This window comes from Canis lupus, chromosome 33 (assembly GCF_003254725.2).
Source record: "Canis lupus dingo isolate Sandy chromosome 33, ASM325472v2, whole genome shotgun sequence".
Taxonomy (NCBI): Eukaryota; Metazoa; Chordata; class Mammalia; order Carnivora; family Canidae; genus Canis; species Canis lupus.
In genome coordinates, this window is record NC_064275.1 from 5,249,514 (window position 1) to 5,273,056 (window position 23,543).

A 23,543-nucleotide genomic window follows, 5' to 3' on the forward strand; every position below is an offset into this window, starting at 1 on the left:
CTCCCCACTGAGCAGGGAGCCCACATGGGGCTCCATTACGGGACCCTGGGGTCAGGAGCCGAGGTGAAGGCAGGCACTTAACCGACTGAGCCACCCAGGCACCCCTCTTTCATACAAATTTTAAGACCATATATACTTTCTAAAACCTCTGCTGGATTGAAAAGGGTTTGTACTAAATTTTCTTGTTACTTTAGGTAAACTTCATTCTAAAACTTTTTATCCTGGGAAAATTTTGAATGGATATTAAAGTAGACATATAAAGGTAAAAATCTGAAGATTGCTGATTACATGAAAAGCACCTTTTAGGGCAGCCCCGGTGGCTCAGTGGTTTAGCTCCACCTTCAGCATGGAGTGTGATCCTGGAGACCCAGGATCGAGTCCCACGTCGGGCTCCCTGCATGGAGCCTGCTTCTCCCCCCGCCTGTGTCTCTGCCTCTCTCTCTCTCTCTCCGTGTCTCTCATGAATAAATAAATAAAATATTTTTTAAAAATATCTTAAAAAAAAGAAAAGCATCTTTTAGAAATACATCGGTTACACAAAAATACACTGTTTTTATGATTTTTGGTAACTGTTTCCACACTTTTTTCTCTTATTTACTGTCTGGCCAGATCAATTATGGCAGAAGAAAACAAGACACAGATGATTGAGTTCGTTCTCACAGGACTTACAGGTCATCCAGGGCCGCAGGTCCCCCTCTTCCTGGTGTTCTTGGTCATCTACCTCATCACCATGGTGGGCAACCTTGGTCTGGTTGCTCTCATCAGGAAAGACCCCCACCTGCACACCCCCATGTACTTATTCCTTGGCAGTTTGGCCTTTGCAGATGCTTGTACTTCATCCTCTGTGACTCCCAGGATGCTTATAAATTTTTTATCGAAGAATCATGTGATATCACTTTTTGACTGTATGGCTCAATTTTACATTTTTGGTTCCAGTGCCACCACAGAGTGTTTCCTCCTGGTAGTGATGGCCTATGACCGCTATGTAGCCATATGCAACCCTTTGCTTTATCCAGTCATGATGTCCAATAACCTTTGTACTCAGTTGATCGGAGTCTCATATTTTGTTGGTTTTCTACACTCAGCAATTCACGTGGGTTTGTTATTTAGGTTAACTTTCTGCAGGTCCAATGAAATACATTCTTTCTACTGTGAAATTTTACAACTCTTCAAAATTTCTTGTACCGATCCTACAGTTAACACACTTCTGGTTTTAATTTTTTCGGCCTTCATACAAATCTTTACGTTTATGACCATCATGGTTTCTTATACCTGTGTCCTCTTTGCCATCCTGAAAAAGAAGTCTGAAAAGGGCAGGAGTAAAGCCTTCTCCACGTGCAGCGCCCACTTGCTCTCTGTCTCCTTGTTCTATGGCACCCTCTTCTTCATGTATGTGCGTCCTGGGTCTGGCCACACTGAAGATGATGACAAAATGTATTCTTTATTTTACACAATAATAATTCCTCTGCTAAATCCTTTTATTTACAGCCTGAGGAACAAAGAGGTTATAGATGCTTTGAGAAGAATAATTAAGAAATAAATTGATGCCAATTTTCAAGATGTGTTTCTTTTGTCTTCTGCTAAAAAAAGCCCTGAGTCCTATAGGTAAGCCACAAGTGCCATTCCACCAGAAAGCTAATGGTCAGGGGAGTCCATAAGCTCTGTGTGAAGCATCCCAGCTTCCCATTATGCCTTCTTGGATATGAATCCAGTGAAAGCTTGGGAAGATTACCTATACAACTAGCTTATTTAGAAACACTGTGCCTTATTTTTATCTGAGCATTTAGCATTTAGCTTTTGCACATTAGTTTTTTTCTAGGGCCTTCCAAAATTCCAGATAGAAACAGACATCAGGGTGAGAAATAGCTGTAAAAGAGGTGGCCTATATGGGGAGTCATTTAGTTCATGGATGAGCCCAGCCCATTGCTCTGGACCTGCAAGCTAATAAGGCTCTACTGTTTCCTTCCATACACAGTAACCCTAAGTGACTGATAAAATAAAATCCTGCTTCTTGGCAGAATATTTTCTGAGAAGAAACATACTGTTTCATGATAAATTTAGGGAAAAAATGAAAAATTCTAAAGAAATTCATGGATGTTAAGAAAATGAAAGCTGGCATGAATTAAAGAATGAAGCATCAAAATTAACTACAGCTCATAACTGTAACTCCACACGCTGTTGTTATCAGGGATACTGCATGCAGCATGATATTCAATAATTTATAAGTTAAGTAATATTTGAGTACAATAAAAAGCAATTTTGGTGATCAGCCTTGTGGTTGCATTACTATTCCCATAAGTTTTAGGAGGAGCCGACTAGGGAAAGGCAGGAGCCTGGATCAGAGACAAGAACCTGACTTTGCATTTAGAGTATGGGTGAAAACTGTCAGTGACTTCTCTCCCACTAATTAACTAATTATCAACCAGTCGAAAGATAGATATATTCTAATTTATTTTAGAATTATATAGACATTTCTGGTATTTCCCACTCATTTTTTCTCCCTTCCCATTTATTCCCTTTCACTATTTTTTATATTCCCCAAATGAATGAGATCATATAGAGACTCCTAACTCTGGGAAAAGAACAAGGGGTAGTGGAAGGGGAGGTGGGTGGGGGGTGGGGGTGACTGGGTGATGGGCACTGAGGGGGGCACTTGATGAGATGAGCACTGGATGTTATTCTATATGTTGGCAAATTGAACACCAATAAAAAATAAATTTATAAAAAAAGAATTATATAGACATAGGTGATTCAATTCCTCTTTTTGCAAAACAATTATATTCCTTGAACAATTTGGTTTTGTTTTCTTTTCTTTTTTTTGAGCATATTCACTTAGGAAAAACAAAATGAGAATTAAGTTTAAGTTGTAGAAGAATGAAAATATGCCTGTTGTTCTAATATTTTTAAAACACTTTGTTATTTTATTTACTTGAGAGAGAGAGAGAGAGAGAGAGAGAGAGAACAAGCTGGGGGAGGGGCAGAGGGAGAGAGATAAGCAGGCTCCCGGTGAGCAGGGAGCCAGACCTGGGGCTGGATCCCAGGACCCTGAGATCATGACCTGAGCTGAAGGCAGACACTTTAACCAACGGAGCCACCCTAAAATGCTTTAGATCTTGTCAATAGTTCCAACAAATATACTAAACATATTATCTAAAAATGTAGGCATGTAATAAATATCTCTTATCATTTAAATTTATTTATCTCTCACATAAACATTATTGGAAAAAGTTAACTTGTTTGTACGGTCATAACTTCAATTGGTCCTCAATAACAAAATTACTTTAAAATATCCCACATGATTAAGATTATTCTCCTTAAAAACCCTCTGTACTTGTAGGGATTTTCAGAAATTTCACAGTATTTCTGACTCATTTTACAATCACCGTAAACTAAGTCTGTTTCTTTTTTTTTTTAAATAAATTTATTTTTTATTGGTGTTCAATTTACCAACATACAGAATAACACCCAGTGCTCCTCCCGTCAAGTGCCCCCCTCAGTGCCCGTCACCCATTCACCCCCACCCCCCGCCCTCCTCCCTTTCCACCACCCCTAGTTCATTTCCCAGAGTTAGGAGTCTTTATGTTCTGTCTCCCTTTCTGATATTTCCCACACATTTCTTCTCCCTTCCCTTATATTCCCTTTCACTATTATTTATATTCCCCAAATGAATGAGAACATATAATGTTTGTCCTTCTATGATTGACTTACTTCACTCAGCATAATACCCTCCAGTTCCATCCACGTTGAAGCAAATGGTGGGTCATATTAATTTTCTCTTTGAGTAAAACTTTTCTTGTATAATTTACTACTGGTCTTTCAAAAGCAAACCCTAAATACTTTTTTTTATTATTTATGTAAGTGTAAATATACTCATTTTTTGAGGTACATGAAACATGTTTTATTTGAGGTATCTTTTTTTTAAAAGATTTTATTTATTTATTCATAAGAGACACAGAAAGAGAGAGGCAGAGATACAGGCAAAGGGAGAAGCAGGCTCCATTCAGGAACTCCAGGATCATGCCCTAAGCCGAAGGCCGATGCTTAACCACTGAGCCACCCAGATGTCCCTGAAATATATTCAAAAAGAACTATATGCTATGGTATTTACACTCCTTTATTGTCTTTATAATTGCACAGGTAATATATAATTTTATCAGAATTATTTTCAATAATTTCCGAGGTATTATATTACTTTGGAAATAAAGGATTAAGAGTTGAACTGTAATGTTTTATTCCGGTTTGAGGGCCCTCTAAGAATTTGACATTTATAGTGGAAGGCAAATTTTGGTATAAATCTTATCGATGGACTTGTGGTTATATAGTGTCAAACATCTAGGATTTAGCAAAATGGATTGGTTAGTAAGCAAAGGCAAACAGGGAAAATGGCTAGAAACATTGCTTACTGGTTATTAGTAGCATTAACAAAATGGAAATTCTATCAGAAGGACACAAAGGAGTAGAATGACTCAGGAGACATGAGACAAATATATAAAATAGAAGATGAGTCATGAGGGTTTTTTGCTTAGCAGATATTATTTTTATCTAGAAGCCAACATATTCACTATCCATGAGAATGGAGGGCAAGACCAGGTAACCATGGAAATGGGAGGGTACTGTTAAATAATTTGGACATCTTTCCAACAAATAAACACTAGAAACTTGATGAGTTTTTGTTAGTCCAGATACTCAGATCACATGATCAAGGGAGTGGTATTTCTTTTTATTTTTTTCTTTTTTCTTTTTTCTCTTTCTTTCTTTTCTTTCTTTCTTTCTTTCTTTCTTTCTTTCTTTCTTTCTTTCTTTCTTCTTTCTTTCTTTCTTTTTGGTATTTCAATGATAGAGAATCCACTGAGTCTGAATGGAGAGAATTAAATGGCCTTACGAGTATGGACTGTAGTACATATTTTCATTCCAAATAATGATACTACCATTGTTAAGGTAGAAATTTAACAAGCTTACACTAAAAAGGGTGCCTGCCCAATTTTTTTCACCTAATATAAGATACATACACCTATATAAAAGATCCCTGTAGAAATAAATGGTAGTAGAAAAGTTCTAAATGCAGGTACCTTAGATTATATATAGAAAACAGTAATATCAGTCCTAATGAAAAATGTCTGTATGCAAACTCTGATAAATTCAATGGTAAGGACCTGGGCACCTGGGGCACCTGGGTGGCTCAGTGACTAAGCGTCTGCCTTTGGCTCAGGTCATGATCCTGGGGTCCTGGAATCGAGTCCCGCATCAGGCTCCCTGTAGGGAGCCTGCTTCTCCTTCTGCCTATGTCTCTGCTTCTCTCTGTGTGTCTTTCATGAATAAATAGATAAAATATTTTTAAAAAGGACAATTCATTACGCCTGGTACCATTAAACAATCTTGTAAGAGAATAAAATGGTTTGCAGACAGCTAACCAAATTTGTTAGCAAGCTCCTTCTGTTGGGTCTCAGTGAGAAAAAAAAATTATCTTTTTTTGAAAAGAAAGAAATAACCAATGATGGCACAGTTGCATGGAACTATTTTGGTACCTCATGAAAATTGGATGAAAAAGAAATAAATTGGCAAAGGTGCTATATAAAATTTGATGGTGATTACTAGCTGGGAGGTGGAAAACACCTGGTAGTTTGGGCAACTGCACTTGCCTTGCTGAAAAGAACCAGATAGATTTGTTGTATTTCTTCTTGTGTGGGATACGTCAAGGGGTACTGGTAAAATAAAGTGAATGAGCAAGGTGCCAGGATACTCCATTTGTTAAGGCAGTAGAATGAGCAAAATATCAGCAGGGAAATCCAAAGATGAATAACTGGTCAAAGTTGAATGGCTTTGCGGTAGTGAACAGAATTTTCTGGGATTACCAGAAACTGAATCATGGTATGTGATGACATCAGCAAGAGACAGGAGGACAACATTGGGGGGCCACAGATAAAACTTTGAGGATAATGTGATGCTATAGTAGTAGGTACCAGAGTTTTATTAAATTACAAATTTGTGATTATTTTTTTAAAGAACCTCCAAACTGTTTTCTATAGCAGCTGTAGTGCCAATTCACATTCACATCAACCATGCACAAAGGGTTCTTTTTTCTTCACATGCTGATCAACACTTGCTTATTGGATAACAGCCATTCCAACAGATCTGAGGTGATATTACATTGTGGCTTTGATTTGCATTTTTCTGATGATTAGTGATATTGAGCATCTTTTCATGTAGATATTGGTCATTTGGAGTATTCTTTGGAAAAAAATTTCTTTAAGGTTCTCTGTCTATTTCTAAATTGGATTGCTTGAGTATTTTTGCTAAGTTATATGAGCTTTTTATATATTTTGGATACTAACTCCTTCTCAAATATATGGTTTTCCAATACCTTTGCTTTTGTTTGTTGCCTTTGCTACTGTAGTCAACTCCAAAAAATTATTGCCAAGACTAATGTCAAGGAGCTCACCCTCTATGTTTTCTTCTAGGATTTTTATGGATTCAGGTCTTACATCCAAGTCCTTATTCTTGCTTTGAGCTAATTTTGTGTATGGCATAAATACATAAATATAGTGGTCCTCTTTCATTCTTTTGCACATGGCTATCCAGTTTTCTCAACACTATTTATTAAAGAGATTTCTTTTCCCTATTGCATATTCTTGCTCCTTTGTAGTAAATTAATTGACCATATATGCATAGTTTTTATACTTTTTTACTTTTTTTTTAAAGTAGGCTTCATGCCCAGCATAGAGGCCCCACATGGGGCTTGAACTCAAAACCCTGAGATCAAGACCTGAGCTGAAATCAAGAGTCAGACTTAACTGACTGAGCCACCGAGGTGTCATGGTTTTTATATTTTTTTAACACATCAATTTCTACAATATTTGATGGACAAAAATAGACAAACTAAAACTGCAACAAACACCAGGAATTATATCATTCTTTCCCCTCATTATTCATTATTGCTTAAAATTCTTGTAGATGTTGAATAGAAGCTTTCAACTATATATGTAATTTTCACTAAGTTAAATTGACGTTTTTGTCCATTCAGTCCATTTCTAGTTGTATTATACAAACTAGAGAGTTTATTTAATTTTTTAAAAGATTTTTATTTATTTATTCACGAGAAAGGCAGAGACACAGGCAGAGAGAGAAGCAGTCTCCTTGCAGAGAGTCGGATGCAGGACTGGATCCCTGGACCCTGTGATCATGCCCTGAGCTGAAGGTAGATGCGCAACCACCGAACCACCCAGGCTTCCCACAAACTAGAGAGTTTAAAGACAATTTCCCAAAGTATATTTTCATGCAGAGGATTAATGTCCCGATAATTTACATTTTAATTTAGGTTTATATGTGAACCAACAAATCCTATATTTCAGTATCAGTGTGGAAATGAGATTGAAATCATGTTTAGGGGCACTTGGGGACTCAGGCATGGCGTCTGCTTCTCTCCCTCTCTGTTTGCCCCTTTCCCCGCTGTACTCTTTCTAAAATAAATAAATATTTAGCAAGTAAAATAGTATTTAATAAATAGTATTATATCAGTTAATATTATGATGCCATAATTAATAATTCTATTTCATATTAATGCTACAAAAGTTTCCATTTTATTAGAGTCCAATATATCAATTTTTTAATTGGTCACTTCATATTGTATCATCTGAGAAACCTAAACCTTACAGTGAGGTCAAGAAGATTTTCTCCTGTGTATTTTTTCTACAATTTTTAGAGTTTTAGTTTGAACATTTAGCTTTAAGAATTATTCCAATTTACTTTTTGTTTATGGGATGAGTTAAGTGTTGAGGTTCATTTTTTACACAGATAATCAGTTTTTAAAAATCCTAGTTTTTGAAAAACTTCTCTCTTCTCTCATTGAATTACACTGGTACTCTTGAAAAAAATCAACTGACCATATATATCAGTCAGAATTCTCCAGAGAAGCAGAACCAATAAAGATATTTATTTTAAGGATTGTGGGGACTGGCATGTCTGAAACTCACAGGGCAGGTTGGAAACCAGGGAGTATTTCTATAGTGCCGTCTTGAGGAAGACTTTCTTCATCTCCAGGAAACATCAAGGCCTTCTAGGGACTGAATGAGGCACACTAACATTATTGACAATAATCTCCTTTGACTATAAATGTTATTACATCTACAAAATACTTTCACAGAAACATCTAGACTAGCATTTACTTAAACATCACAGGGCTCACCTCATATGTTCTTAGGTATCACAGCAGTTCTCTGCTCCCTTTTGTCTGTCTGACACAATTTTTTGTATATTTGTTCAGCTTTCTATCTATGTGTAGTGGAAGCTCAAGGCCCACAGCAACCAGTTTTTCACTGAGGAAAAACTGAAATAGAAGACACTGTTTTCTATCATTTCTTATCTCTGGATAAAATCTCCTAGTACTTTCTTTTCTGGATACAAGATGGAATCTACAGTTCTTTTTTTTTTTAATAATAAATTTATTTTTTATGGTGTTCAATTTGCCAACATACAGAATAACACCCAGTGCTCATCCCGTCAAGTGCCCCCCTCAGTGCCCGTCACCCATTCACCCCCACCCCCCGCCCTCCTCCCCTTCCACCACCCCTAGTTCGTTTCCCAGAGTTAGGAGTCTCTCATGTTCTGTCTCCCTTTCTGATATTTCCTACCCATTTCTTCTCCCTTCCCCTCTATTCTCTTTCACTATTATTTATATCCCCCAAATGAATGAGACCATATAATGTTTGTCCTTCTCCAATTGACTTATTTCACTCAGCATAATACCCTCCAGTTCCATCCACGTCGAAGCAAATGGTGGGTATTTGTCGTTTCTAATGGCTGAGGAATATTCCATTGTATACATAAACCACATCTTCTTTATCCATTCATCTTTCGATGGACACCGAGGCTCCTTCCACAGTTTGGCTACATTTCTTAGCATAGTGTGAAGATCCATAAAGGAACTAAGCAATATTCTGCATTCTTGCATTAAATAATTTACTTTTTCCTGTGACTATTGCTCCCTTCTTCCTCAAATGGAAGGTCTTTCTTCATCTTTCATTTCTAAAGTATTTCCTTTATAATTCTGAAAAGCTTGATCATCCCAAAAGTGTGCAGTTGCTTCTGCACATATGTGAATAATAATAATAATAATAATTCTATTTCATATTAATATGAAATAATATAGTTCAATAAATTAGTTCAATCATTCATGTATTTGTTCAAGAAAACTTATGAAACATCTAATTGATAAGTTTAACCACTTGCTATTATTTTCAAAGAACTGACAGTCTAGAGAAAGAAATGCACTGTCAAGATGGTGACTGTAAAAGAGAATGAAAGTGGCATAAAAGAAGGATGAGGAGGGGTGCCTGGCTGGCTCAGTCGGTGGAGCATGTGACTCTTGATCTCAGGGTTGTGAATTCAATCCCCATGTTGGGCATAGAGATTACTTAAAAATAAAATTGTAAAAAAAAGAAGCACAAGGAATAGAGCTGGAGTAAAGGAGATTCATCTCAAGTCTATTTTATGGTAATAATGAGGAAGAATTAGAAATAAATTCCTAGAAGAGATGGCATTGATGTAGGAGTAGAAGCACAAGAGTTAGCAAGAGTCTACAAGGCACTTGTGTCAAAACAAGGGAGCATAATATATAAAAATAATGCTCCAAGTATGAAACGTGTTTAAATTTAGCTGGAACATAGGTGATGGGGGATGGTGGTATCATAGATAATACTGGAGATTTAACCAGGGATTAGACAATGGAAAACCACTTGTTATGCTAATGAGCTGGATTTATAATAGGTGAAGGAGGTACAAATGATAGGTGATGAGCAAGATAAAAAGTTACATTTTGAAAGTTCATTTCTGGTGAGTCCATAAAAAACAGATCGAAAACAGGGCAAGATTAAATACAAGGAGAAAAATAAGGCTATAATAACAAATCATTAAAAATTTCTTTTCCCAGATATCTAGAAATATTGCTCCACTGCATATGTCTGGATTTATATGTTGCCATTAAGAAGGTCTGATGCCAACCTGATTTTCTTTCTTTTGTCTGGAAGCCCAGAGAGTATTTATTCCTTTTACTTTAAAATTTAGTAGTTTTAATATGCTTTGTCTCAAATGGATTACCTAATTTTCCAAGGCATGTAATGAACTTATTAATAATATATAAATATTTATTTCTGTAAAGTTTTCTTAGATTATAATTGTCATAACTATTTAATTGATTTATTTTTCTTCTTCAGTGACTCATTACATAAGTTGGATTTTATTTGTATATCAGCTATATGAATAATTTTTTCTCTGATCATTTTTACCTCTTTTTACTTTTGTTTTTATCCCTTGGCTTTTTTCTTTTTATTCTTTTTTTTTTTTTTTCATCTTGGCTTTTTTCATAAGGGTTTTGAATGTTTCTCTTATTTATGTGTAAAAAAATGACCAAAATTTCGTGACCTACCAGCAATCTAATTACTATCTCTCACAATTCTGTGGATTGGCCAGGCTCAAATGGGCAGGTATTTTGCTCCACATAATGTCAGCTGATCTGTAGTAATCTGTAAGCATAATTGTTCTGGATTTTCCACCATGGCTCATTCATAAATCTGGTCCATTGATGAAAATGACTGGAACACTGGGCTCAACTGACATATTGGAGTCTTTGGGCCTCTCTCTCTCCATATTCTGTCTCAGGATCCAAAGGGAAAGCAACTTCTTAGGCTTCAATAAGCACAGCATCACTTTTGCTGCGTCTATTGTTTAGAGAGACATTGACATTGGGCCAGCCCAGATTCAGTGTAGGTGGGACTACACAAGAGCATGAATACTATGACATTTAGATCATCAGAGGCCATCGTTAAAAACCAGCTATCACATTCAATATTTTACAGTATGTTTTCAAAAATATATACTTTTCTCAACACCTTTTAGGTAAGTCTGTATCTAAGGATATTTTTTTTCTTCTTTAATTCTTTCCTGAATCTGGTCAACTTATTTCACATCTTAATATCTGTTCTTAGTTTCAGAATTTTTAATTTGAATTAGTTTTCTTATGTATCTGCATGTTTAAGGATACTTAATTTGAGTTGTTATCCTGTGATTCTATGTTACAATCATATTCTCCTGTATGGGTGTTTTTAGGGGGGAAAATACAGGAATGCATTAGTTTTCATCTTATCATAGCTTACTATGGATATTCTCAATTGCTTTCTGGTCTTTTGAAATGTTATTTTCCAGGACCATCACTTATAGGTATTGATAGACATGTAGAAGGGGTTTGGATTATTTACCAGATTTTTGTAGTTCACCATGCCCTTCTTCTGTTGGCCTATAGTAAAATATAAGTTTCAGATTTCTAGGACCTTCCTTGGAGGAGAATTTGAAGTATCTTCGGATTTTGTGATTCCCTTTTGTCTCTTTAGGAGCCTAATTCCCTTCTGTCTCTTTACTACCATTGAGAGGGTTTCCTCCATCTTCCATATCCTACCTCCTAGAGGTGATGCTCTTACTGAGACTGCTTATTGTACTCTTGTCCACTTCTAGGTACTTTCCTATTGATAACTCATAGTCTTTACTCTTAGCTATCAAGTTTCTGGCTGGTTCTTGGTATTTTCTTCACTCAAGATGGAACTTCATATTTCTGGGATTGATTTTATCCATGTTCTGCTACTTTGAGGCCTCAGTTCTGCTTTTTTTTTTTTTTTTTTTTTTTTTTTTTTTTTTTTTTTTTTTTTCCCCCCTGTAGAGTCTCCATCTTTTCTGTAGTCAGGTTCAGGTCCCAGAGTGGGTTTTAGGTATAATTTATTGCTTACCTGTAAATTAAAGTTCATAGTATTTTCTGTTTCCTGGGTATACTGATATGTTTTTTCTGTATATATTTTTAAAAGATTTATTTATTTAATGAGAGCGCACACAGGTATGTGCACCTGAGTTGGGGGAGGGGCAGACAGATAGAACTGTCAAACAGACTTTCTGCTGAGCATGAAGCCCCAGGCAGGGCTCCACAAGGGGCTCCAACTCCCAACACATGAAATCATGACCTGGGTGAAAACCAAGAGTCATTCGCTTAACTGCCTAAGCCACCTAGGTGCCTCTTTATAGATTTGTTATTGTTGTTCATCAGTATTTTTTTTAATTTGAAGGTGTGTGGGTGAGACTTAGATTCTTCTAGTTTCCATTATCTTATGGAAACCATATGGATAAGAAGGATTAAATTAATTCTTAGTAGCCAACATTACTTTTAGATGACACAGGGTATAAATAAATCAACTAAATCTCTTGTATATCTTTAAAAAAATTCTTTGGTATGTAGGCAAGTCAAATCCATTTTAAGGGCTTGGGATAGAAACCACTATTTTTCTGAAAGATAATGATGTTTGGGACATTTTGATCTTCACAAATCTCTATATTCTACTATATCCTTTATAGCAAAATAAGGATCTCCATGCATTCTTTACTATTTGAACAGAAATTGTGTCAAATCCTGGATTTATAATTTCTCCCATCTGTGTCAACCACGATGTTCCAGGCTATAGTACGAATGCTTTATCCTTTATGGGACTTTTCTCTTTATCCATGGAAACTGGATTATAAAGATGTTGAAATTCTGTTGCTGGCTTGAGAGATTACTTGACTAGTATTTGTCAATCTAGTTTTAAATTGCACAGATATTAAACTTAGTGTAATATCAAGTACATGAGGCACTGTTAACAAAAACACAGAAACTAAATCAATGTGGTGATCCTGCTATTATTGGAATGGATAATGGTAATTAATAGATATTGGAACCAATATGATATTAAAGTTCAAGCGAAGGACAAAGAAGTCAAACATACTAATCTTCTCTATTGATGATAGAGATCTTTTATATGACCATAAAAATTGAACCTTCAAAAAATGTAATACCTGGATTCTGCAGCAAGACTGATCCATGTCATCTATAAGTTCCATTGCTATTTATTCCCACTAAACAACACAAAGGCTATCACTAGCCAGACAATATGTTTCTGTCGAATATCACTTTGCAACCACAGAGGATTAGTTACCATAAAAGAACAGGGAACCATTGCTGCTATTTAGGGTGTTAAACAAAGATAGGGAGGGCACATGGAATACTTGAAAATTTGCGAATGTATATACTTCAGGACAAATTTACTATGATCATATTTCACAGTTACTTATTTAGTTGTCAATATATATGTAAGTTTTATTAATGAATTCTTGGAGCACTGAAGATTATAAATTATCATGTAAGGGGAATGAAGGTAAATTGGGGATGAAGATTAAAAAAATGCATATCTCCTACTTTAGTGGGCTATAAAGCTAAATTTTTAAGCCTATTTTTAAATGGCTCAGAAAATGTTGGAGCAAGTCTTTTTGGCATGGTTAACCATCCTCTAATGAGGTAACCTTAGGTCAATGTCCAAGGTGAGTAATTAAGTGAGAAGAGACTAGCCAAGGGAAAAGTCACTTGATCTTGACCTGAGGAGATACTGGCACAAGGGAGCTCTTCTTTCCATGTAAATTTATTTAGGACTTTTGGAGAGTAAGGAGGAAGCCAACTATAATGATTGAAATACATCTTATGTTCAAACCATCTGTTGTACCGCCTTGAGAGTGATCATCTTTGCTTCTATGGGGAAAAAACCCTTAACAGTGTGCCATGAGGATGGTAATTATTTGAAATAATGAGAAAATACCCAAGGGAAATTTGCAAAAGTTTGCTGACAGGAAATTAGGTAACAGTTTCACTAAATAACTTTCCAGTTCTTATGTGAGGAGCAATGGGCATTATTAGCAGACATTTCCATCAGTCCCCAAACATCTCCTCTAAATGAGTGCTGGGCTGATAATGAGATACTTTAAATTGAGATTCAAATTACATCGGGTACTGATTAATTCAATCCTTATTAATTTCAACTCTTATTAATCCTGATTTGAATCAGGTCCTTGTCATTTACAGATTCTTACTTGCTTATTCTTTCTTGAGCTCCATCAATATCAGCATCCCTGGCTCTTTACAACTCAACTATGGAATAAATTGATAGCTATAGTCAACTGGCTTCTACAGTATATTTGGAAATGACCAGTTCTCAATCTTTAACATGTCCATGTCATCAGATTCTTATTACTGATAGAAACTTTCTCAATCCTTTGACTCACCAGTATGATATCCTCTAAAGTTTCAAAAATGAAATTCTTCAGAAGATACTTCTGGGAAGAAAAAAAAGCAGAACAATGTTTAAAATGGATATAGCTGTAATTTGGTTTGTCAAGTTCAGGGAGGAACTATTGTAACTGTTTTTCTTTATTTCTGCAACTTTCAACAGAGAACAAAGAGAAGAAAAATTAATGAAATATATATTATATCATAGTCATTCTAGACTAGTGTACATTAACAAAAATCCCTGTGATGTTGCTTTATTTGATCTTGCTTGCTCTCTCTATATTGTTTGCTCTGTAACATTTTTAGTTTACTTATCTTCTCCCAGATATACTTAAGAAAAAAGCAAAATCTTGCCCAAAACTTTCTCAACTCCTGCTTAGGTAAGTTATTTAGCTTCCCTTACAAAGTATTCTGTATCTACCCTCCTACCTCTAAAGATGTTTGGCTAATTTATTATGTCATGAAATTCCCCTTATTGTCTTCCTAGTAGCTTTCTACCATTTCATATAAATTTTACTGTCTTCATTCTTTAATTCTCCAATCTATATTTCTTGCTTTCCATAATGTTCTTTTTTTGTTGTGGAAAATTTTAATTTTGAGCAATTTACATTTTTTTTCAATTCAAATGAGCATCATTCTATTCAAGTTACTTTTCTTTGTCCTTCACATTAATATTAAATTTCTCCAAAAAAAAAAAATTTCTCCAAATAACATTCCCTAATGGCAATGGCTTCCTGAACCATTCGTAAGTACAGAAATCCTCAGTAAATATTTTTTTAGGTTCTACTAATACTCCAGCATTTTAAGCTCTCTCTCCCTCCCTGAGGGTGTATATACCAGGACAGTGAAAAGGAGACTTAAAGATTAATTCTAAATTACTTATGGCATAAGGTACATTTTCCCAACCACCTATGCACTTCATTACTCTAATTATACTTATTAGAATTGTACTGGCCAGATTATCAGTACTGTGAATAAAAGGACATAAAAGTATGCAGTGAAATCTGGAAAACTATTTATAAGCTCTTTTTATATTCCTTTCTCTCCTTCCATTGGCTAAATAAAACGTTTGATTGAAAGGAACATGGTGCTAAAGTGGGTTTCTAGGGAATTACCTTATAAGAATTTCCTGAGCTTTTTCTTCTTTCAGTAATCACCAATGGGATTGAATTGAATATTCTCAAGTGACAGAGCTTAACATAAGTCTCAGAATAGAGAAGACTCATACATATATATTTGTGGAAGAATACATATTTTTTAAAGAATATACATATGTTCTTATGTGATTTTAAAATATAAACATAAAATTTACATTCATATGGGATATAATAAAGATCCATCCAGTTAGCAAACATTTATATGACACCCGTGTAAGGCAGTGTTCCTAGTATAAGTATTATCTTATTTAATCTTCATAGAACCTTATAAAGTAGAACTATCTTGTCCTTGTTTTACATATGAGGAAACTGGAGTACAAAGAGATTAAGTAAGTAATCTCATGAAGTGCCTGAAAATGACTAAACACAGGCAATTTGGTTCCAGGGCCCCTGCCCTTAACCATTATACTATATGATAAGAAGTGTCCGAGAAGCTTATGGTATGGGAAAGAAGAAAATGGGCAAAGAAAAAAAGCAGAGGGTAGTTCTACCTTTAATTTTTTAGGGAACCTCTACACTGTTTTCCACACCAGTTTGCGTTCCCACCAACAGTGCAAGAGAGTTCCTTTTTCTCCATATCTGTCAATAGTTGTTTCTTTCTTTTTTTTAAAGAGGAGGAGCAGGCTCCCTGCAGGGACCCCGATGCAGGACTCGATCCCCAGGACCCCAGGATCATGCCCCGAGCCAAAGGCAGATGCTCAACCACTGAGCCACCCAGGTGCCCACCAATAATTGTTTCTTGGGCTTTTGATTTGAGCCATTCTATGGGTATGAGGTGATATCTCATTGTCATTTTGATTTATACTTCCCTGATGATGAGTGATGTTGAACATCTTTTCATGTATCCATTGGCCATCTGTATGTGTTCCTTGGAGAAATGTCTGTGCGTGTTTTCTGCCTATTTTTTAATTGGATTATTTGGTTTTTGGATGTTGAGTTGTATAAGTCCTTTATATATTTTGGATAATAGCCCTTTATTAGATGTGTTATTTTCAAATATCTTCTCCCATTAGGCAGGCTGTCTTTTAGTTTTGTTGACTGTTCCTTTGAAGCTTTTTATTTTGATGAAGACCCAATATTTTATTTTGCTTTTACTTCTCTTGCCTTAGGAGGCATATCTAGAAAAATATTGCCATGGCTGATGCCAGAAAAATTATTGCCTGTGTTCTCTTCTAGGATTTTTATGGTTTCAGGTCCCACATTTAAGTGCTTAATCCATTTTGAGTTTATTTTTGTGTATGGTGTAAGAAAATGGTCCAATTTAATTCTTTTGCATGTAACTGTCCAGCTTTTTTCAAAATCATTTGTTAAAGAGACTATCTTTTTCCATAATTCTTGTCCCTTTTGTTGGAGATTAATTGACCATATAATCAGGTTTATCTCCGGGCTTTCTGTTCTGTTCTGTTGATCTATGTGTCTATTTTTGTGCCAGTACCACACTACAGCTTTGTCATATATCTTGAAATCTGGGATTGTGAAACTTCCAGTTTTTTTCTTTTTAAGACTGCTTGACTATTTCGTGTCTTTTGTGGTTCCATACAAATTTTAGGATTATTTGTTCTAGTTCTGTGAAAAAAAAATTATGTATTCTAGTTCTGTTGGTATTTTGAAGGGATTGCATTAAATCTAAAGATTGCTTGAGTAGTATGGACATTTTAACAATATTTGTTCTTCCAGTTCATGAGCATGGAATACCTTTCTATTTGTCATCCTCAACTCTTTCATCAATGTTTTATATTTTTCAGGGTACAGATTTTTCACGTCCTTGGTTAAGTTTATTTCTAGGTGTTTTATTATTTTTGGTATAATTTTAAGTGACATGTTTTCTTAATTTCTCTTTCTGCTACTTCATTATTTGTGCATAGAAATGCAACAATTTCTGTATCTGATTTTTTATCCTGCAACCTTACTGAATTCATTTATCAGTCTAGTAGTTTTTTGATAGAGCATTTAAGGTTTTCTATATATAGTGTTATGTCATCTGCACATAGTGAAAGTTTTACTTCTGTTTATTTCAGAAAGTCTTATTTTTAGATAAGCAGCATGTTGTAGTAGAAAGAACAACAGATTTAAATTATAAAATCTGTTCTTTTTCCTAACTCTTAGATGATTATAGGGATAAAATTCCACAGACTTTTTGTAGATCACATTGGTTTTAGCTATATCTTTACACACATAGATATAAGTAATAAAGGCAGTATTTGATGTCACTCTAATTGGCCAAATGCTTAATTTATCTATCAGTATGATAGGATGTGAATGACAAATATGATAATTGTGAATGATAAAGAGAAAAACATCTTTCTTAGAGTGAGACTGCTAGAATGATGTGAGGAACTTGGCCCAATTAGCAGTTTAAAGTCTCTGGAGATAAGCAAAGCATTTATAATAAATTAAGAATTTATTTAACAAAGTATGTTGAAACTCAGTAAGAACTGTGAAAGGCCATGACATTTGAGCTAAGTACTGCACTCATCCTTCTACTCAAGTCTGTGTTGTCAAAGAGCTATTCTAGCAAGCTTAGCAGCTAAGTGGTATTTCCTCTAAATTGCTAGAGTAGAAGAGCTATTCTGAGTGTATCTGACTGCCAAAGAATATTGAAAGACTCCATCTCCTTCAGCTCCATGCTTCAGAAAAATATATGAGACAGTGGTGTTCGCCAAGTGGCAGGACCAGTTTTTGCTACTACACCTCTAACCTTTACAGTTTCTTCTCTGTAGGAAGGATATGAGTGAAAGCTGGTGAAGAGTGACTTTTCTATCCTACCCTACTCTAGTTCCATGGGAAAGAGATTCTGCCTACAGAAGATGGGAGAAAGTCTGAAAGACTGGAACAATTTTTCAATTATAATGAAAAACATGATCAAAGTGTGTTATTATAAACATGCACAACAAGGAAGCTCAACAAACTTCAAGTAAGATAAATGCAGAGATTCAAAAACTGGACATGGCATAGTTAGAATGTCGAAAGCCATAGATTAAGAGAAAACATTGAAAGTAGAAAGAGAAAAATACCTCAACACATTTGAGAGAATCACAAAGATTAACAGCTGACTCTCATCAGAAACAATAAAGACTAGAATGCAGTAGGATGATATATTCAAAGCACTAAGAGAAAAAAATAACTCTCAACTAAGTATCTTCTACCCAGCAACACTATCTTGTAAAAATTAAGGCAAGATAAAAATATTCTAGAATAAACAAAAAATGAGAGAATGCATGGCTAGTAAACCTACCCTAATTTAGGATATCTTTTAGGCTGAAAATAAGTAACATTAGACAGTAACTTAAATCCACACAGAAAATAAAAAAGTAATAGTAAATCAGAAGACAAAGGAAGCATGTGGGAACAAAGATATTCTAGAATAAGGAAATTACACCATACAGTAACTAAAGATAACCAGAAATGATAGTTAAGAAGATTAATATAACAAATTTTCTCTATATATTTTCTTTCCTTTTGTGTGCCAGCTAATTTAAGAGTCAAAACATTATATTCAGCAATCATTGAACAAGGGGTCTGTAACATATGGATATAACAGTATAAGACTTACTTATCTTACTGGTTTTAAGTTAATGTGAGTTTGAAGAAGATTATAAGAGAAGATACACTATTATAAGCCCTAAACCACCTACTAAGAAAGTAATTCAAATTATATTTAAAACTCATTAAAGGTATTATAATGATACACTAGAAAATATCTGTTTGGTGTCAAAAAAGGCAACAAAGGAGAAAAGAGAGAAAAATAACATAAGATATATCAAAAACAAAAAGTAAATGGCAGAAGTAAATCCAACTATATCAATATAACTTTAAATGTGATAAACAGTCCACCAAAAGGCAAAGATTATTGGACATCATCACATTGTCATCATCATAAATACAAGATACAACCACATTCTATCCACAGATGTACTTTAGATTCAAAGACCCAAATGGCTTTCATTTTTCTAAGCAAAGAAAGTTATAACATGCAAACAGCCATAAGAAAGCTAGAGTTGGCTACACTAATATTAGACAAAAGAGACTCCAAGACAAAATGTAAATTAGAAACTATTTTGTGATGAATGGAAATAAAAACACATCAAAACTACAGGATGTAGCTAAACTAGTACTTAAAGGGAAATTTATAGCTGTAAAAGCAGAAAAAGTTTTGAAATAAACAGCCTAACCTTCCGCCTTAAGAAACCAGAACAAGAAAGACAAGGTAAATCCAAAACAAGCATAAGAAATAATAGGGGCACCCGGGTGGCTCAGTGGTTGAGCGTCTGCCTTTGGCTCAGGTCGTGATCCCCAGGTCCTGGGATTGAGTCTTGCATCAGGTTCCTCGCAGGGAGCCTAGTTCTCCCTGTCTATGACTCTACCTCTTGTGAATAAATAAATAAAATCTTTAAAAAAAAGAAAAAATGGAAAATGTGTAAACTTTACATGACTATGCTATAAAAATATGATTGATGACTTTAAGCAATTTATAGTCTTTTAAACACCCAGTTAGTAGTCAGAATGTATGATATGCTTTTCATCTATAGTCAAGAATGAAGCAATATTTCAGTTGCATTTACTGTTATATCATATCTCAGTAGATAATTATCAGATGAGTAAATGCATGAGAGCTCTACCTCCAAGGATAGCCCTTTTTGGAAACTGTTTGAAGTGCATGTAAAGTCTTTTAAAAGCCTTCCATATAACCCAAGCATTTCCAGCTGCATTATTCTTGCTTTGTAAGACTTTTACATACAAAATATTATTTGTGATTAAATAGTATCAAGTTCATGAGTTTTAAATACAAAAGTTTTTACAGCATTTTAAGGTAATTGCAGTCACTTAAGTACTTTTAATTAAGTACCCTTCCTGCCGACATTAAAATATTTGTCTAAGCATATACACAAATACCTAGCAATAAGTAGAGTTAAAATTTCTGATAAGTATTAATTGCTATTTTTATTCTGACAGATAACATCAATGGAAAAATCATTATTAGAAGTACTATTTATACACAATTATTTTTTTAAGTAGCTTCCATGCCCAGAGTTTACAGTTGGTGTTATGTGTGGGTACCACCTTGGCAACAGCAGATTAGAAAAGTCACATAATTCAAGACCTTTCAATCTACAGGCACCTCATCATTTTTCTATTGTTTCTGTTTTTTTTTTCATCTCTCTGTATATCCATTCTATGCCTAAAGATACATGGGGTCAGGCCATGTGAATATGGTTTATGTCATCACTATGCATGTCATTTTCAGTTGAGAATATATGAGACTATAATATTAATTAGGCTAGGTACTCAAAACTGTACTGAAATTTCTGTATGGGCCAGATGAGTAGTCATCTTATGATATAAATCAGGGGAAGAGATAGCAGAGGAAATGTTACCCATTTGTAATAAAACTGAGAGAAAAATAGATAATGGACACTTGACATGAATACAATAGGAACATTGAACAATATCCTAAGATATCTGAGTGTTTTTTGTACCTTTGGCACGTGTAAGTTTTGGAGATGGACTTGAAAAGGTAGGTTGGAAACAGCTTGGAGAAGTTTTGAATGGCTGATGATTTGTAGTTTTATTCAAATTGCAATGACTCAGATGGTTTTTGAGTGAAGTAACCTGATAAGAGCCGAACTATATTTGAATACATGATCTAATATGTGGGCATGCCCATAGACTGCTGGACAACATTATCAATGAACTCAAAAAGGTGGTGCCCTATAAAATCTGACAAAAAGGCAAATTGGCTGATAAATTAAATGTAAATCTAACATCCCATCCTATCACCCAAACTAATGGAGCCTTGTTTCTATGAATGCCACTGTTAAGAAACTGTTCTATAAATAGCACACTGCTTGTCTGATTCACTGGAACATTTCATTGTACTGAGTTAAAATCATAGCAGTTCAATGGAAACATTGTGGGGCAAATTTATGCCAATATATTAAATATTAATTAGCATTCTAGGCTATAGGGAGAAGAATAAAACTCTCTAAGTTGCTGTTCTGTCACTTTCTCACTGATCCAAGGTCTGAGGAAAAGCATTAAAAACTCTTAATATGGAGCAGAAATGGGCCATTCAAAAAGATAATTTCTTTCTTCTAATACTTGGGAATAAGGTTGCTTTTTACACAGGGAAATCCATCCCATAAATTTCCACCTTTCTACTCTCAGTGATACACTAAAAAAAAAAAAGGGGGTGGGCAGGGGGGCTAAACTACAGCCAAAACAAGAAAGAATGATTATTTTCTTCCTCTCCCTGCTTTTCTACTTCCTAAGTGCTCAATAAGCAAAAAATCCTTGGGATTCCAGACACAATGGAGAGTAGTCTTGTAAAGCAGTTAGGATCCTCTAGTCAAAAATCCTCATTTTTTACAAGTCAGGAGTGTTAGTGGTATAACACACAGAATTAACAGAGGCCGCTCCTTCTCACTTAAATTCTCACCTCAACACACCAGGCATCCTCTCTGTATATTCAACAAGCTACTACCTGGGAAGAAGAGACATCATCAATTCACTGAGGTCAGGAGTCTGTTGCAGTCATCAGGCCCAGGATTCACGTTGTGTGAAATGGTGAAGCAAGTCAACCACAGCCAAAGTCAGAAGTCGGAATGAAGGCCCTGGCACTGATTGAGTGAGAGAGAGCTAGACCTGTTCTTCAGGAGGGTGGGGGGAATGAAGCTTCCAGCTGAACGTGTGCATTGCCCTGGGTAGTGTAGACATTTTCACAATATTCTTCCAATCCATGAGCATGGAATATTTTTCCATCTCTTTGTGTCTTCCTCAATTTCTTTCAGAAGTGTTCTGTAGTTATTAGGGTATAATACAATCTTAATATGGAGCAGAAATGGCCCATTTAGAAATGGGCCAAAGAGAAAAAGGATCATTTATCTCTTTGGTTAGGTTTATTCCTAGGTATGTCCACAATGGCCAAACTGTGGAAGGAGCCTCGTTGTCCATCGACAGATGATGGATAAAGATGTGGTCTACATATACAAAGTAATATTACTCAGCCATTAGAAACGACATGACGTTGAAGCAAACACCCGCCATTTGCTTCAACAGGGATGGAATGAGGGTATTATGCTGAGTGAAGTAAGTCAGTCGGAGAAGGACAAACATTATGTGGTTTCATTCATATGGGGAATATAAGAAATAGTGAAAGGGGTTATAAGGGAAAGGAGAGAAAATGAGCGGGAAATATCAGAGAGGGAGACAGAACATGAGAGACTCCTAACTCTGGGAAATGAACAAGGGGTAGTGGAAAGGGAGGTGGGCGGGAGGATGGGGTGACTGGGTGATGGGTACTGAGGGGGGCACTTGACGGGATGAGCACTGGGTGTTATACTATATGTTGGCAAGTTGAACTCCAATAAAAAATACACACAAAAAAAGAAAGAAGCTTCCAACTGAACTGGATACGAAAGCCTTTGTGGCTGAGAGTCAAATATCCTGCCATGTTTAAAAGTTACTGCTCTGATGAGGAATTATTAGTCATCTGGTATGAAATTTGCACAATCCACAAAGCTACCCACAGACAGGATAATTTCCCGTTTCACTGAGTGAATCTCACAGTTACGACACCACAAGTAATTACTTCTCAGAGGAAGCCTTTGCAGCTCAAGAATACTGAGCCATCAATCCTATTATCTGTCAGAAATTCAGGGTTCTACTATCTCCTACCTAGATCAGATTTTTGTTGTATGGTTCACTATGTCCAAGACAGTGAAAGGAAAAATTCATAATTATTGTTTGCCATTTTCTTATGACCTGTTGGAATATCTTATGACCTTTCATATCACTGCAGAAAATGTAATGCCAGTCAGTGGGCGCTGTTAGGACTTCTACCTGGCTTCTTGGGCTCTGTCAGCCTCTGTCTGCCTCATCACAAAAGAGCGTATTCCTCACACAAAGGCAGAATTCTAATGGGTTTGGAGAGAGGCTGGCAGCTTAGCCACTGTTTAAAGAGAACTCCTTACATTTTTTTTTAAGAGGGAGAGAGAAAGAGAAAGAGCTGGTGGGGGGGCAGGGGAGAGAGAAAATCTTAAGCAGCCTCCATGCCCAGCACAAGCCCAACACAGGGCTCCATCTCAGGGCCCTGAAATCATGACCTGAGCCAAAATCAAGAGTCAGACACTTAATGGACTGAGCCACATAGTGCCCCAACTCCTTACATTCTTACAATAAGATTAGAAAAACAAAAGGACAAACTAAATTTTTTTTTTCTCATCAATGCTGCATATACAGAAGCCATGGTTTTTAACTTTTTA

General features: G+C 35.6%; 1 protein-coding gene across 1 annotated transcript; it reads left to right on the forward strand.

The window, feature by feature from the left end:
* Nucleotides 1–616: 616 nt before the first annotated feature.
* Nucleotides 617–1,540, forward strand: LOC112641379 (olfactory receptor 5AC1-like). The gene has a single exon (XM_025418374.3). The coding sequence runs from the start codon at nt 617–619 to the stop codon at nt 1,538–1,540; it is 924 nt and encodes a 307-aa protein (XP_025274159.3).
* Nucleotides 1,541–23,543: the final 22,003 nt, after the last annotated feature.